This window comes from Chaetodon trifascialis, chromosome 10 (genome assembly GCF_039877785.1).
Source record: "Chaetodon trifascialis isolate fChaTrf1 chromosome 10, fChaTrf1.hap1, whole genome shotgun sequence".
NCBI lineage: Eukaryota > Metazoa > Chordata > Actinopteri > Chaetodontiformes > Chaetodontidae > Chaetodon > Chaetodon trifascialis.
In genome coordinates this window covers 6,613,620-6,630,918 of record NC_092065.1, presented here as the reverse complement: position 1 = coordinate 6,630,918, position 17,299 = coordinate 6,613,620, and the positions used below count along the sequence as shown (strand labels likewise).

Here is a 17,299-nt window from a genome sequence, read left to right as displayed (position 1 = left end):
AAACATCATTACACTTTTCCTATCCACATCAACATTAGCAATTTAAGACACTGGCCCTTTTAGACAGGGGTGAATGCTCTGATACTCAGACTGGTTATTTGAGTTGGACGTATAAACTTAAGCCTTTCTTGTGAGGCTACTACCTGCAAGCGCCAGTTCCCATATAATCCAATGTCTGTTCCAAAGAATCAGTGTAAAGTTCCCACTGCTATGGGGAAAAAGTCCAGCTGGGGCACAGGTCACTATATACATGGTAGTCTTACTAGTTGCTTCTCTGAGTCACTCAAACCACATCAGTCATTTTGAAGAGGTTAACCTGTGGAATCTGACACCCAAAAATATTTTTATGTCAGCTGAAGCACCTGAAATGCAATGCTATTCTCTCAGTTTGAGCAGTACTATTGATTTCTACTTCAAAAACTTACTGCAGAATAATTCCCCCTTAAATTGTGGCCTTTTTCACCCTGCACTCCATAAGCTCTTTATCCCAAAAAGGTGCTTTCAACTCCCAGGTGTAAACTGAGAACATGGCACTGTGATGGAGAGACAAGCTCACAAAGGGTGAGAGGAACAGCCTAACAGGTGCAGTGGATCCAAAAGCAGGGAGCAAAAGGCTTATTCTGATAATCCCGCTTGAAAGAAATTAGGCAGATTGCTCCAATTAATGGCAATCCACTCTCAGATGTCTGACCTCGCTGAAAACAGACCACTTGTTTGGTCACAAAGAGAACAGAAGTTATTGGAATTTTCTGCCATGTTCCTGCTAAAGCCAGAGCAATATTTACGTTACAGTGAGAGCTTTGTGTTGAAGCTATAGCTGCACTGTGGAGATCCATCCAAACCTCATCGACGTCAGTGTTCACAGGGCTGAATCATGGCTGAGTTACAACATTATCCTCCATGTTTACAGGTCAACAGAGATTTTAGTTAGACTGAGAGTCTAAAGAGCAAAACTGAGGAAATTCCCCAAAATGCTCCCATACAGATACACAGGGGTGGCCACAATAACATGAACACCATACTGTTTACAAAGACTGAGGTTGAAAGGTGTTTTTTTTTTTGTTTTTTTTTGACATTGGAAACCACAAGGTATTTTTCGGTTGGTGTTTTCAAGGTAAAGAAATAACTTTCCGTCTGAATTCCCAGCCCAACATGGACAAGAAGTTCTTAAAATGATCAAAAAAGATATTTCTTGCAGTGATGTTTGAGAGACATTTGATATTACAGCTTAATGTACACTGATTGTAAGGTATTTGTGACTGACCTGTATTAGTATCATATCTCTCTTTATTGTGTTTCTTACTACAGTATTCTTTAAATGATATTCTTTATTAAAAATCTAAAGTAGTTGGTGCCATCCTGTCTAAAAAGTAGCCTCTTAAATTGCTAACCAGCGTCTATATAGCTGCCTTGGCACAGTCTGGATGCCTTACGCACGGCTGGGTCTCCACCTCCTGCAGGTGCGTAACTGTGACACACCTGCAGAGGTACTGACACCAGTAAAACCAGACCACTGGCTCTGCTTCATGCCTGTCAACTCCAAGTAATCAGCGTCCCAGATATGTCGGTGCTCCGTCGAGATTGCAATTTAACATGGTCTGATTTCCATTACGCGCAATGAATGTCACATGGGGTTTGCTGACGGTTTTGAGTCTGGTGTGCCACACCGAGTCCAGGTGCTCACCGACCTCTTACTATAAGAACTGCTGGATTCGACGCTTTCCTGGGATTTTCATCGACATTGAGGAGTCTCAGAGGAGAGGAGCGCAGCTTCTCAAGTCCTACCAGGAGGAGACCGCGCTGAAATGCAGCCGCACCTGTTGCCTCACCAGAAACTGTGAGTCCTGTTTCTAAATCAGCGTAAAGGACACACATATGTTGGAGTATGAAGTGGCATTCTTTTCCCTTTCATTCATTTGTAATGGCCTATTATATAGCCCATCCTGATTTATCGTCTTTCCTCTTGTAGTTTCCTGTAATATGGCCATTTTTCACTACGACACCACTCAAGAAAACGTGAACTGCTTCCACCTGCACTGTCCCACACTGGAGAGCTGCATCCTCAGCCACAGAGGCAACGTTGTCCTGTACAACATCACAAAGGGTAAGCGAAGTACTGAAAAGGCCTTTCAGTACTCTGATTCACAATAATGTTGTCTGTGGTTGTATGTTTGTAGACTTATAGCCAGGGTCTATTACATTCTAATCAAATGCGTTTTTCAACATACTAATGCTGCATTACTAATACCAGACTTATTAGTTATGGAAAGTAAATAAGCAGTACATTTACTCAAGAACTTATTTTAAGCTATTTTGCTTGAGTATTCCCATTTCCCGCCTCTTTATATTTCTCCCTCACTGCATTTTGGAGGGCAATATTGAACATTTTACTCCACTGCATTTGTTCGTCAGCTACTTACACATAAAATATCAGTGATAATAATCCATCCAATAATATTGCAGAATAAGAAGTACTTTTCATTCTTTATATATTTTTACTAACACTAATTCTGCTTTTAATTAAACTTTTTTAATATCTGTTTTTAAATGCTTTTACTTCTAAAGTAGTATTTTTCCTTTTCCTTTTACCTGCGGCTCATTTGCTGCGTGTCGTCCCCTCTCTCTCCCCCTTTCCTATCATACCTTCAGCTGTCTCTATCATAAAGGCTAGAAAAGCCCAAAAAATAATGATAATAAAAAGGATCTTACTACTTGTTCCAATGAGACCTGCTCGTACTATTACTAATAATAACAATGATAATAGTAAAATTAATGTCAATGAATAATTCTTTCACAGATTATTATTAAAGTGTCATTTCTTGGTTTCATAGGTGTGGATCCTGACCTGTTGGTGTTTGGAAAATACTTCACCTCCAATGTGCGTGTGTTACCCCACCACTACAGTCGAGTCAACGCCTCAGAGCCGCTGCCCTCAGACAAACGGCAGTTCATTCACCCACCTCCACCTGCTGCATCGCCCCTGACCTCAGCACCTACAGTTAGACCCCCTACAACAGCAAGCAGAGTGATCCCTGCCACCACCACCACCACCACCACCACCACCACCACCATCACCACCACCACACTGCAGAGCACCGATCAGCCTTCAACAGTTCCCATAACTACAGCTGCCTTATCTTCCACTCCAAAGACTCCACTAGCTTCAGGGAACCATGCACAAACAACCCCAACCACCTCCACCATGTCCCTTGCACCCAGCTTTACTACACCTCCTACATCCACCACAGCAATCACCCTCAGCTCTTACCATCCCAAGCCCACTCCTGCGTTTTCTACCACAACTGCACAGCCCTCCAATTCCCCTACCCAACATCACACCACCACCAGCCCTCCAACTTCCACAGCCGTTCTGGGCCATATAGAGAGCAGCAAGCAATACCCCAATGAAACCAAGGGGAATCTGGGGAAGAACCACACTGCAGGCAGTGAGGGGGACCCGAGTGTCAGCGGAGAGGACACGTTCGGGGGTTTGGGACCCGGCTGGCATGTAGCCACTCACACCCTACTGGTTGCAGTGGCCATCTGCATCACGGTGCTGCTGAGCTGCTGCTGCTCCATTCTGCTGGTTGTGAGCTGGAGGGGTCAGAGGAAGAGGATGGGACGCTACCGAACATCATGGAGAGGCAAAAACGGCTCCATGCGTCTGATCAAGTATGTGCTGGTCAGAGAAAACACCTGAAAGATGGGATAGAAGCGTGCTGGAATTTGCCTTTTGTTTACAGCTGTGTTTTTAATGAAAGAGTCCAGGATGAAGAGACGTAAATTAGCATAAGTAGTGTTATATTTCTATAAAATAATAATTTTCACATGCTGGATTATGCTAATAGCAAGGATGCTGCTTTATTTTGAGAAGATTGGGATGAAAATGTAGTTACTGTCAACTGATACAATGAGGTTACAATTCTGTGTATTTAAACTGAACAGAGACATATTCCATGGCTTAGATGAGATTACCAAATACATAGTTGCAATGACTTTGGACAGAAGAGCTGAACTCAGCCAATGCATTTGACCGCAGCAATTTGCCTCAAGAAAGACGATATGATGTCCGTTTGGCTGACCGACATTTTGATGTATGTTTAAACTGATGTTGACGCCAAACCTCAAGGACTTTGGACGGTTGTCTACGCTGGTCTTAAGTAGGACTTAATGGCCGCTTCCAAGAAAGAAAAAAAAAAGAAAAAGACAGCTATAATTAAAGGGTTGTTCAGATCGTCAACATTGCACAATGATGGACTACTTCTTGCTTTGTGGCCTTCAGTGTTTAACCCTCATGCAGTGCAGCACATCTCCTCACTGCATTGGGTTTCTTCTGACCTAAAAGTGCACGGACCACAGACCAAAACTCCTTAAGAAGGGTGAGGTACTTTTCAACAACCTGCTGCTGAAAGCATCCTTTCACTGGAGTGCCACTCCTCGACCTGACAGGGACGAGAGTGGGACGGGAGCTGAAGCTGGAATGGACTGAAAGGGGCTTTTATCACGTACAAGCTTCAACCATCATGCACAGGAACAACTTTCCAACTTAGAACCGCAGATATCAGGCTTTTATTTTTGTATTAAAGACAGCATCATTCACTTATGACAGTACATTTATTTTGGAAAATAAATACATTAGTTGAGACTGTTTTCATATAAATGTGTCACAGGTTGAGCACTTTCTTCACAGCCTCTTTGTACTGCAGTATGACGCTCTCACTCTCTCCTTCGTTCTTCAGCCTTGTGACGCAGTCCTTGTACTCCTGCACCTCTTTCCTTCCCAGCAGCTGCTCTCGCACCTCCTCGCCTTCTCCTTCCCCAGCCACTTTCATGTGTGCTAGCATGTCCAGGATATTCCTTTGGGACGGGCTGTCCTCCCAGCTATACTCCTCCATGTCGGCCACGGTCTTCTCAGCCTCCCAGTCCTCCGTTTTCTGACCAATGTGGAAAACAGATGTTTGTTATCTTTCAAACACAGGCTGCAAATGGAAGATTTATACAACCTGACTTTTCTGCAGCATTAGGTTTGAATGGGAATATGTGCTACAGCAATACCGTCACACTAATCTGTCTACATAGTGCCAACTGTGGAAGGTGTTTTTTCTGTAGGATAGCAAAAATCTATATTTTTTAAAGGATCTGGCTCAGTTTGGAACACAGTATGGCAGCAGATGTAAAATGGGGTGGAGGCGGGGGGTCACCCCTAACCCCTTCTTTGATGCTCCTCTCACAGAGATAGTATTTCTCCAGATGTAGCGCTCTGTCCGCTGCCTGTCTAGCTGTCATCACGTTGCCTTGAGAACAATACGCCCCGTTGTGCAGCAGCTTAAAGCAGGGCAGCAACAGAGCCTCAGCTCTGCTGCTGTCCAGGTGTTTGAGGTTAATGACCATCATTATCGTGATACATATCTGATCCACCTAACGTCCAGTCTGGAACAAGTCCAGATTCTAGTGAGTGAGGATCACTAGATAAAAAATATTTTCTGCAGTGTGCCTCGCCGCGACAAACAAGGGTCTGCAGATTATCATCATAAATCGAGGCAATAACATTTGATTTTAAGAGGGAAAGTTCAGTCATACTGAACTAAAAGGCTGATTGTACTGAAAATTTAAGCTATGTGTTACAGTAAAACTCCAAACTTCTTCCTGATGCTGCTGAGGGTTTAATACAATATGTAAAATTAAAGCAGTGACAGCATGTCTGTCTTTGCATCTGTCACAAAGTAGTTTGGTAAAAAATACTTAGTGACTTCCACTTGTCTATGTACCTGCTGAATAACATGTACAGTGTCAGTAAGGGGAAAGGACAGGTGTTTGGGATGGAGTGCCTCTAGCGGCACACTTCCCTCAATGTTGGAGGCAGCTTCGCACCATCAGCCCCAGCGCTGGCCTGGATTAGCGCACACTGGAATTAGCAGGGAGGGTCCGTCTCCCTGAGTGGGGAGATAAAATCACCACCATGGCTGCTAACAATTGGCCTCTTTGTGGGCTTGCGTTACAACCTGAACGCTACGCCACTCTCACAGCCTCCACCAGCCTGCTGGACAAGCACTGTGCCTTCCATTGTGTGTCCAAAAGGGCAGCGGACAGTGTTCTGCTTCCTGGCTCGGACACCTTTCACAACTCAGAGAGCTTTTTTTTTTTTTTTTAAACGCGGTTAAGCCTTTACGGGAAAAGCTCCTAAAGGCAAAGGTTGTGCAATAAGAGGTGGTCATTTTCTTTTATGTGGCTGGCACCTTGTGCAGATTTCTCCGATGTGGCTTGGTCTGCTTAATGTGAATGAGTATCAGGGTCAACACCTGATAGCGGAGTCTGTTTTCCCCCCATCTGTGGAGAAATGTCAACTGGACAATGCTGCTGTTTGCCATCCTGCTGCCCATTCAGGTCTGATACCTCCCTAATGGGCTTAGTCTCTCAGATGGACAAGAATTCCCCTGGTAAAAAGGTGCTGTGCCATGTCGCCCGCCATAAGCAAATGTCACCAATGACATTTTCTAATCAATTAATTAAGTTTTTTTTGTAAACATTCTTTCCAAAAATATATCATTAATACTGATTTTCCTCGTATTTTTACAATATCTTAATGCGCACCATTCAGGGCCATTGGCTACAACTTTATTTATCCCTACAAGGACAATGATATGCAACAGTTTGCTACCTTGATCAACCCATGCACAAACAAAAGAGAAAAAAAAACTTGGTAACTGTAGCTTCACAAGTGAGTTATCCTACACCACATCATAAATCAAGTGAGGGTGCTGCAGTTCACGCAGGCTCTGTGATATCTTTTTATAATGCACGCTGCAGCGAGTCAGATCAAATGTTATCGTTCATCTGAACGCAAACAAAACCTCTCAGAAGGGTAAACACACTGAAGTGACGGCAGATCATCAATACTAGTAATGCTAGAGAGCAACCAGCCTATAAATGAATGGCTGTGTGTTGAAAGAAGACAAAAAGGTCAGCAAACAAAAAAGACTGAGGAGAAAAACAAAGTCACAGGAGACGTGACGAGAGTGGACTGAGAGGAGGCAGAGGTGTCTCAGAAAGCCCTGCTCGGATTAACATATGGACCATTAACCACAGTGGACACAGCTGAGGAGAGAAAAAACACTTTAACTCACCCAAGACTCGTGGTAGAGGACAGTGAGCAGGTACATGGCGTAGTCCTTATTCTGCTGTCTCAATGGACAGCTGGTGGAGGAAGAGAGGAACAGACAAAAGGGGAGAGAGTTAACAGCATCGGTTTCATTTCCTCACTTTATCATGGGGTGTACTGAACTCTAAGCAGGGACTGTTTACCTGTCAGTTTTGATGGTGAGCGTATCAGTTTTCTTGCAGTATCTTTCCCCAACGAGTTTGCGCATTTTCTTGTGTGCGTGGTCGTCCAGATTCAAGCTGGACAGCTTTACCTGCGAGGGCGAATGACATGACCACAGGAGAAACGTAATCGCTCAGGTCCTGGTGTTTCCACATAAAGCTTCGTGATGTAAAGAGAACGACACGAAAAGATTTGGACAGATGTGATCTCATTATGTGCTCTATCTCCTGCTTTATCTCTTTAGATAAAATAAGACCACAACACAGACTAAGAACAACGTTTGTTTTTTTTTTTACCTACACAGGGCTTTGACTGTGGTGATTAAAATACTATACTTTTTACAGATCACAGCCTTTATGCTGTGGCCAAGAATAACCTCTAAGCCCCTCGAACAATGGAAAGTGGGAAAACAGAGATTATTCCTTGATTACGCTGTTTTTCATGGCTCTGACTTGTATGACTTGAACAATGCAACAAAAATGCATTCATAGGAAATACAAGGTGCATGTGAACATGTACTCTGTGTACTTCACCTCATGTGCTGACAACACAGAGCGAGGTCACTTAGAGGAGATGTGTTGAAATTTATGTCTGGCCAGGATCAAAGCCTGCCACAGATTTTGTTTCCAGGATTTTCCTCAGCCTCCCTCACCCTGCCTGAATAAACAACAGAATAACCCTACGACATATGTGCGTCGCTCAAAGATTAAATGAATTTTTGTTAAACTGAAAATGGGATCTTGGTCCACTTGTTCAGAACCCAACTGTGGGAGATTCACTCTCCAATCTCTCTCTCTCTGCCTAATCCACCTGGATTAATGTATGAATAATTCCCACCATGATGATATTATCTAAGGCAAAGTGTCAGTGGAGCAGATGGCTGCTGATTAAATGACACATTACCACCTGGGAAGTTACAAATTGGTCAAAGGTAGTTTAAATTCCTGAGTATCTGTGTTGTAAGGCAGGACTTCTTTTGGCAAGTTTAAGGGTGAAAATGCTCAATTGATTAACTTGTTTGAACAAGAAACCTCAAAAAGGTTTTACAGAACAGAACAGTATTATTATTCTCATGTGGAGAACAAGGTAAGCAGCAAAAAAGTGAATAAGAGCATTTTTCTTCAGCTGCAAAGAAACTTATGCTTTGCTTAATATAATTGAAATGAGTTAAATAAAAATACACTGTACGTTTGTCACAAATGGGGAAATTAGCTATAGAGACCTAAACCTTTTTTGTGCCAGGCTGTTTATTTCTGCTGTAAAGTTGAGAATTCTAATATGGGGGTCTATGGGGACTGGTCTACTTGGAGCCAGCCTCAAGTGGCCATTTGAGGAACTGCAATTTTTGGCACTTTGGCATTGGATTCATTTTTCAGCCCCAGAGGTTGCTGCTTAGTTTTGCTCTCTTTATATCAAACTGTGCAGCTGTAAAACGAGGCCAACACCTTCACACAGACGTTTTGTGATTGTCAAATTGTGATTTGGTACATTAAGCAAAGGACCTATTTTTTGTTCAAGCGCCAAAATCTCTTTAATTACCATTTGCTACATCTGTTATACTGTTATATTTTACTGACCAATTTCAAATTGTATTTGATAGTTTCTCAGATGGAACCTTCAGTGTCAATCGTCTTTTTCAAGGGTTGTGGTTGTTTCCTGTTATCACATGTATGGCTCTGGTCTGTGAGGAGGAGTGCATATTGATGGATTAGTGTTGGGGGGGTGGGGGATTAAGAGGAATATCAAAATGTCCCAACAAATATTTCAACAATTAAATATTTTGTAACTTTTGAAAGAATGAAGTTGTAAAAAATACAAACACATTTCCAAAAACCAACACAACAACAGCAACAGAGCTTCAGCACATGCTTCAATATAAACTGATTCTCTGGGACTCTAATCTCTCTAAGACTTAATGGCATGATTTCTTTGGTTTGAGGTCACTGGACAATGACGGTCTCTGTAGATAAGTCACAGGGATGTCAACGGGTGATTATGCATCCCTGTAAATCTCTAATCTCATTTTACATGGTGGGTTTCCCCACACTTAACTTTCTGTCCATTGATGAGACCCAGTTAAAGTCCAAGATCATCAGGTCACAACCTTTTTATGGAAGCTGTAAAGGAAAAAGTGGGAAACCTACACTGAGATGGACAATACGAGCTGAAGGGTTTCTGAGGGACGGGCCGGCGGCCACGTAGTCGGTGCTCTTGACTTTGATGGGGAAGTGCTCGTCACATTTGGCATCAGTGTCCAAGGCAGAGGGCCACTCTGTACAGAATGCTGACAGCAGAGAAAACACATTTTTAAAAACACTTAAAAAATCTGGACGTGTGTCAAAGTAAACACCACCACAAAATAAAACACAATTAAATTAAAGAAAGAAATTACGTTTCAGAGCTTCACAGTGTTTCTTGATGGCTGTCGGTGTCAAATGCAGGAAATTAGGTATCTGAAAGAGATAATGAGCGAGAGATTATGTAAACGTGTGAAACTGGTCATGCAACAAAAACATGAAAATGGCCAGCAGTCTTAATGTCAACACCCCAGAAAGGTGTCAAACAAAGCTCACATCACAGACACAAAATTTCTGGGTGATTTCAGAATACACTGGTTTTAAAGGAGATGGTAAACACAGTGGAAAACTACATCAATCCTCCTTTAACTAAAGGATTATATACTGTGTAATATGTACAATCATGTCATATATTCTATATTGATATCTAATGGGTCAAATTATTGGCTTGTGTTTGTACACAAACACATCAGCTACGAGTCATGATTAAAACAAGCATCAGACATAAGTAAGGGGTGCACGGCAGCTTCATCCCTCGTGGCAGGCCGAGAGACTGAAATCCATATCGTAAGGCTGCACGGCAGAGCTCCAGCTGTGATGGGTGACAGTAGTGGATCTGCAAGTGGCTCAAGTCCAGATGGAGCAGCTGGTGTCTGGACACAGCAGCTCAATAATCCGGGCGCAAACACAGAGCCATCAGAGCCATGCAGCAGAGCAAAATGCGCTCTATCAGTGCTGCAAGAGCACTGGCTGGCAATTAACTCAACCAGTCACAACGAATACTGCGAGGTAAACGCTAAGATAGACAGATGGGACGCACACAGCCCACAGACAGCCGTATGAGGTCAAACTTAGTGTGTACAAGGCCTTAATCTTTTGAACCACGTGCAGCCCTACACCTTAACTCAGTGCTTATTCCATAAGTATTTGTAGTACTTCTTCATCAATTTTTTTGTAGTTGTCTTAGCAGGTGATTGCCTGTTTTTCTGATTTAATTTCTAAAACTGCAAGCGCCCATGTGTTAGAATTTGCCCTTATGCTGTTGTCTGACCTTGATTAGCTCCAAGTTGCCCTTCTTCTCTGGAGGAACGCCTCCCTTCACAGGGTAGCCCATCCTCACTGGAAGGGGGACGGAGCTCCATTTGAAGGAGGCTGCTGCTGGATAAACTGCAGTCCAGTCCTGATCCACGGGCATCTTTGCTGTCCTGGGCTGCCCAGGCTGATACAAACCACAGAAAGGGAGGACGCCAGTGAGAATCATGACAACTCTCGTAATTTTTTTAAATCTCAGTCATCAGTGCGACTATGTTCAATAAGAAATGTCATCAAAAGTCTTACTGAATATCTTATTTCATTTTTAGTATGTGCATCTTATTATATTATATTCAGTCTTGAACGCTGCACACTTACATCTCTCTTGGGTTTTCTAAGAGAAGATCCATGATCACCTCTATAAAGGGCGCCTAAAAATGATATTTAAGTTTAGAGACACACACACACACACACACACACACACACACACACACACACACACACACACACACACACACACACGCTTAGTGTGAAAATAAAAAATAAATGCAGTAACAGCATTTCATTTGCAGATGCAAGACACTTTACCTACCACATATATTTCATTTCTAAAAGCCAATTTCTGTATTCACGTGTCATATTTACTCAATAACACACGTACTCATTGATGCCATGTATGTAGGCTGTATGTGACAGGTGCATTTTACCGTCTATACAGTGCGATGTGTATTGTACCTGGTTTATTTTTCATGATTTCTGGCTATAGCTGAAAATTGCTTTAAAAGCTTTGTTGATTTGAACTTTGTCAATGTTCAGGAATAGTACTATAGTACATTCAAGAGTATATAAGAAATTTGATGGCATCACCTTGAAACTGTGATGAACATTTGTCACTGCTTTCTGACATATTTCAGTAATCAAAAGCAGATTTAAGCCCCAGTCCACCATCCCATCTTCTTTTATGCCATTTTAACTTTTTGTCTGTGGGGGCTGGTGGGAAGATTATGATGGGGAGAGAGAAAATGCCATCCGGGTAGTGACATAATGAACCAGTAAAATAGACACAGAAGTCCACACGTAGTGCCCTGAGACCTCCCGCACCGCATTTTGGAGTAATATACAAATTACTACAGTTACAAATATGTTTCTACTCACAGTCAAGTGTATACGTAAAGTTTAGGCACTCTGAAGTACATCGCTGTCAAAAGACAGGAGACACCCTAACTAGCCTTGGCATCTGCATTTCAAGCAGTTAGCTTAGCGTGCAGCTACGGTTCTGAATCAGCGTGAACTTCTTTACAGCGACAATGAAACTCACCTTTATTTACATTAGAAGGATTTACAGACACGCCGGTCGTGTATGTGGCTCTGCTCACTGATTTCTGAAATGCAAGACCAGAAACATGTATTCGACCTAGGTTAAGAAACGCCTTGCTTGTGTGAGAAGCCATTTTTTTCTCCAAATGACTACGGAAACTAACAAGGGACAAACTACATATTTTGCGAAACGTTTAAATTGGCGTCGAGTGAGTATTTAGTGCCTCCTACAGGTGAATACAGGTGTCGTATCACAGCTCATGATGTAAAATGGGACTTCAATCACGCAGAGGTAAGACTAATAAATATCATAAATTCAGTTATTTAAAGTTTTGCGACTCTTCTTCAATCGTCATTTACTGTATGTGCACGCGCGCGATCATCCTCGTGTAACCAGCGGCTGCCCCTCCGCCAGCTGCTGCTTTTTGACACCTGTGGTGCGTTTACAACCCCCCGTCCAATTTCCGACGAGCAAATCGTGAAAATGGCTGGGGCCTTACATCCATGCAAACACACCTACATTAACTTAAAAAGTGAAGCATGAACAAGGATTTGCTTTCAGTTGGAACCAGTGTCTACACACTTAAAATGTATAAGTATTTGTTGTTATTACATGTGTTGAGTGCGTGTTGAGTGGCACACTTCGGCAATTTTGGACAGTATGTGTAAATATTTACAGAGATAAGATTGCGCGAAGCGGAGCTAGCAAAAAGGGCCTCCATGTGGGGTACATTTGCAGATATGTTAGCCTTATTTGTTTGTATTGAGGTTAGCTAACAGCCAGATTGTACAAAAAACTGCTAATTTCAGATTACTTTCTTTAATATTTTGAAGACAATCGTAACAAGTTTTTGCTCTTCTAGTGGAAAACTCCGTTTCATGCTGTTACATTACATGGATATTGACCTAGTTTTATATTCACAGTCAGATTAAGTTGTTAGGGGGCAAAAATAGTCGCAAGACCCTGGCTAAACATTCACCTGTCGCCCAACCTCAGGTGTTTCTCATAAGACTAAAGATTAATACAGTGCCGCTCTACCAGACAGGGCCACAAAATAACATAATTACACACATGGTTTGACATTGTACCTTAGTATTGCTAAATAATAAAAAGAAAGATTATTTCATTATTCAGATAGTTGTAAATTGCAGCCCAACTACAACTAGTAAACACATACTATTCAAATTAACACAAATACATACTCTGGAGCCATACATCGACAGGCGTGGCTAAGCTATCACAAACAATTCTGCCTACAGTATATATTATATATTTTTTGCTTTGCATTTAACTTCATCACATATACGACACTAACTACGGCCTTATATTGCATTTTGTCTACGTGGTAGCGAGATGTTTCCAGGGAATCGTTTATTCACTAATGTTGTGGTTACAAATCTCCCTCAATCCGTGAACGCCTCATCCAGGCACAAGCTGCGATGCACTTCAAAGGGACCAGTCCTCCGGGCAGCAGCCGACCAGAGGCTGGAGCTTTCACTGCTTTTCCGATATTAGGATTTGTTTTTGTTTTGTTTTTTAAGTTCTAATTTATATTATTAAGTTATTTTACGACTAGAGATTGTTTTTAATTGTAAAAACAGCAAAGCCGCATTAAAAAAAGTCCACGTTATTCACGACTGACTACAACTTGAGGTGTGTTTCTGCAGTTAAAGGTAAGATTTGACATATTGGGTTTGACATACCATTATGCAGTTTAATTCGTGGAAGAGTTTGGCTATGTACAGTAGCGTTTAGCATTAATAGAGGTAAGTATACAGTACATTTGCTTGATTATGCAGTTTCACTATACAGACCTGTTCGGTTTTTTTTTTGTTTTTTGTTTTTTTTTCCTGGAGGTTAGTTAAACAGATGAAATTAGGAAAACGAAAGTCTTTTAAGGAGAGGGATATAAATGCTCTTAATTTAGTTCACCCCACATTCTGTCATATAATTTGTGTTACAGGTCCCATGCCAGGGTCGGTTCAGTTTAATGGAAAGTCACACGATGCTCTGTAACTGAGTCCCACCGCAGCCTATGCATGTCTGACAGTTCATTGTGTATCTCATGACTGTGTAGTTTTAAAGCTAGAAACTCTATCTACAGGCAGACAGCAGCATGTGCCTCTTGTCATCAGCTCATCCTTAGTTGAGGACAGATATGGTCTGGGGTGGCCGCCTCCAATTAGCCTCCCTCTCATGTCCTGTGAGACTTTTTCCGATCCTTTTAGGCAACATCCAGCCATCTATCACACTACCTTTCCAGAGTAGATACTCAACCACCTCCACTAATTAATGGTACATAAGTCAGCAAGGAATAGAATTCGCTTTGTCCTTGCAGATGGAAAGTGTTTTTGTAAGGTTGTCATGCTGTCCAGACTTAGTTACAGGGTTGATGACATTTGCAGGCATTGGGAGTTTAGATATTAGACACAATATTTAGGATTTTCTCCTGATGTGCAGCTCCCATTGCCTAATTCACACAGTGAACAGCTTACCTGGACTCAAATAATTAGTTTCCTTCATTACATCTATTTTCAAAGGCAGGTAGTGGAGGGCTTGGGCTCACTTGAAATTGTGTGTTTGACTTTTACCTTATCTGACAGCAAAAAGGTGAAAGACAAGCTGCAAAACAATCATTCACGTGGCTCCAACTATCCACCGCTTTAATCAGTCTAATTTTCATCTGCCTGCATGTTGATTAAGCCTCTGTGATGTTCTGTGTAACTGTTGGGAAGGTCACGTTGTAGCTATAGTGGCTTAAAATGTGTCGCAGGCTTGTAAACACACTGGATTATTTTATCTAAATGCTACCAGAGTGCATGCTGAGCATTTGATTTACATTCACAGATGGAAGACCAGACAAGGACAATGCAACAGGATGCTGTATTTACAGTAGCAAATCCTCAGAGACATTCGGCGGAAATGGACTTGTGTTTTGTCGCTGCCACATTAACTATTGGATGATGCTGTTTTTGCAGTATTAATGCCTGTTACTCCTGAATTAATTACAGTGTGACAGCCTACCAGTATAACCATTTGCAAAAGTTCAAAGAAAATTCTTGCTATTCCTTCTCTTTTTACCTTCACAAACATGGCACACACATGCTGCTATACCTTCTGTAGATATATCTGAGAGCAAGAAGTAGGACTGTTACACAATGAGAGGCCCTAATCGGCATCAGTGGCGTAAGCACAACAAGCTTCTGATCTACAGCTCAGAAGTATCGTGATGATGGGAAAGACCTTCAGTTTTTTTCAGATTGTAATGTGATGATATTTTCTCCTATGCTTGAATCTGTAGCTGCTACATAAGATGTTTATGTAGCAGCCAGGAAATTTAAGGGGTTTTTGTATTAGTTCAGCAAACTGAGCTTTACGCGTCTTGTATTCTGCATGACTGATGTTAAATTAACAAGGTAGAGGGCAGGGCTTACTTTTAGTCATACTATCTCCATGACTCGTGTCACTTCTTCCACTGCAGGTATGGACACCCATGCAATACAGCAGAGGGTCCTCCTGTCAGCAGCGGGGTAGCTAGCCATGCCTAGCTAGGAGTCTTATCCTGTTGGGTTGTTCCTTTCTACCTGAACCTTGGTTATAACCTCCAGGACTAAGTCCCCCTCGGCCCTCTGAACAGGACCATCTTGAGGGGCATCATGGGTGAAAGGCGGACGCACTCCTTTCACATGACGTGCCACGTGCAACGCGACTATGGCAGCAGGATGGCGAGCTCCTTCATAAGTTGCAGGCCCAATGGATATGCCAGCACAAGCCTCAGTCTGGACAAGCAGGTGGATGCTGGCCCTGCAGCGTCTATCGACACTACAACTCCTTGCTCTGCCCTACGGGCTCCTGCACCTGACAGAGGCCACTACTCTCCTGTTTCACTGGAACTGGACCCCGCAGCTGTGAATAATGGATCAGGCATTCCCTGCTGTCCGCCAGCGGATACAAAGGACCCAGCGCGGATGGCCATAGACAGCCAGCCCTCTATCACCTCTGTCCCTCCATCTCTCCCTCGTTCGAGCTGGCTGCATCACCATCAAAAGGATTTCCAGAGCCCTTACATCAAGACTAGCATGCAGGGCGATGTTTACAACTTCCTAGAGAGACCTGCTGGACTGAAATGCTTCCTCTACCACTTCCTTGTGTGAGTACCCGTCTAGTTCTGCACATTTCAGCACAACCTTGATAAGGCTTTATTACTCAGTGTAAAAGCTTTTGTTATCAGCGCTGAAAGCTGTTTAAAATTCAGTTAACAGTCCAGTCTGATACAGCTCTGGCACGCATCTCTGTGGGTTTCCCTTCTTCAGTTCCAACCCCTCTCTTGTTAATTACATCTAGTGCTGCTCCTTCTAGTATTAGGTTCTGGTTCCCAGTAACAATAGGAGAGGTGTCTGTGGCCTGCAAGCCGTCTGCGCTTGTTTTAAGATAGCCCAACAGAAGCAGGTCAGTGTCATCTGGTCAACCACACCTCTGGCTTGTTATATGCTGCACTTCCTTACGGTCAACAAATCAGTAGCCTCATGCATGAAACATGGAGCTTCCTTCTTGATGCTGCTAACCTGACCTGCCAGGGGAGCACACTGACCCACAATTAAAACATAGCCGATGATTCATCGCATGAATCATTTTTTAACTGACACGTAGGAACACTGTCACTCCTTTGTTGGTATTAATATGCTTGGCTGTGATAAAGTGTGAGTGTTTAGCATGTGTGGAAAAGACCGCGCTGTGGATTGGGGAAATATGTTTTGGTGTCACATCCAAAATGTAGTTTATGCTGTATTGCATCGCCAGTCCAAAATGTCTAATTTTGACCTCATGTTTCCAATATTCTGCAAAATAAACTGAATATGTAGTGTAAATAAGTTAAAGAAGCAGTGAAATAATATAAAAATGCATGGTTAAAAACTTGGCTGGTATGTGCTTAATATATTAAAAAGCAAAAATAAATATTTTAAATTCCAGCCTCAAAACATTTAATGTTATCACATTAAGAAGTTAGTAACAATTAACGTGGCATTTAGCTTACTTTTTGTTTTTTCAAAAATTAAAATAATACTCTTAGAAATCAATTTCATGGCCAGGAGTACCCTCCTAACATGTGACTAAAGGATCTTCTGTGATCTCTGAAGTATCCCACAATTTAGTCCCAGACATCACAGTAAGCCCTGAGCCCGAGGATTTAGACCAGATTAGATGAAAATATGAATGATAATAATAGAAGTTCAATTGAAGATCCTCTTCTGAACTCTTCGACATTCTGCTGAATTACACACTGGGTAACGATGACAGCAGGGCTTCAGTGTTCTGTGTTTTAAGGCATTA

General features: G+C 42.3%; 3 protein-coding genes across 3 annotated transcripts in view; 2 read left to right on the top strand and 1 right to left on the bottom strand.

Annotated features, from left to right (window-relative positions):
• The first annotated feature begins 1,617 nt into the window (after positions 1-1,617).
• On the top strand, positions 1,618-3,700 carry LOC139337069 (MANSC domain-containing protein 4-like). The gene is made up of 3 exons (XM_070971420.1): positions 1,618-1,837; positions 1,970-2,104; positions 2,832-3,700. Exons 1-3 carry the CDS (start codon positions 1,618-1,620, stop codon positions 3,698-3,700), a joined length of 1,224 nt encoding a protein of 407 aa, XP_070827521.1.
• An 846-nt stretch (positions 3,701-4,546) lies between these two features.
• Positions 4,547-12,132, bottom strand: mrps35 (mitochondrial ribosomal protein S35). The gene is made up of 8 exons (XM_070972124.1): positions 11,969-12,132; positions 11,029-11,081; positions 10,670-10,837; positions 9,714-9,774; positions 9,466-9,605; positions 7,303-7,412; positions 7,125-7,194; positions 4,547-4,934 (listed from the first exon to the last, which is right to left on the bottom strand). Exons 1-8 carry the CDS (start codon positions 12,099-12,101, stop codon positions 4,665-4,667), a joined length of 1,005 nt encoding a protein of 334 aa, XP_070828225.1. The 5' UTR covers positions 12,102-12,132; the 3' UTR covers positions 4,547-4,664.
• Positions 12,133-15,624: 3,492 nt separating this feature from the next.
• kcnq1.2 (potassium voltage-gated channel, KQT-like subfamily, member 1.2) overlaps positions 15,625-17,299 on the top strand; it is a 100,208-nt gene continuing 98,533 nt past the window's right edge. The window contains exon 1 of the mRNA XM_070972190.1: positions 15,625-16,118. Within this exon, the coding sequence (XP_070828291.1) occupies positions 15,625-16,118 (494 nt within the window). The remainder of the gene's footprint in view (positions 16,119-17,299) is intronic.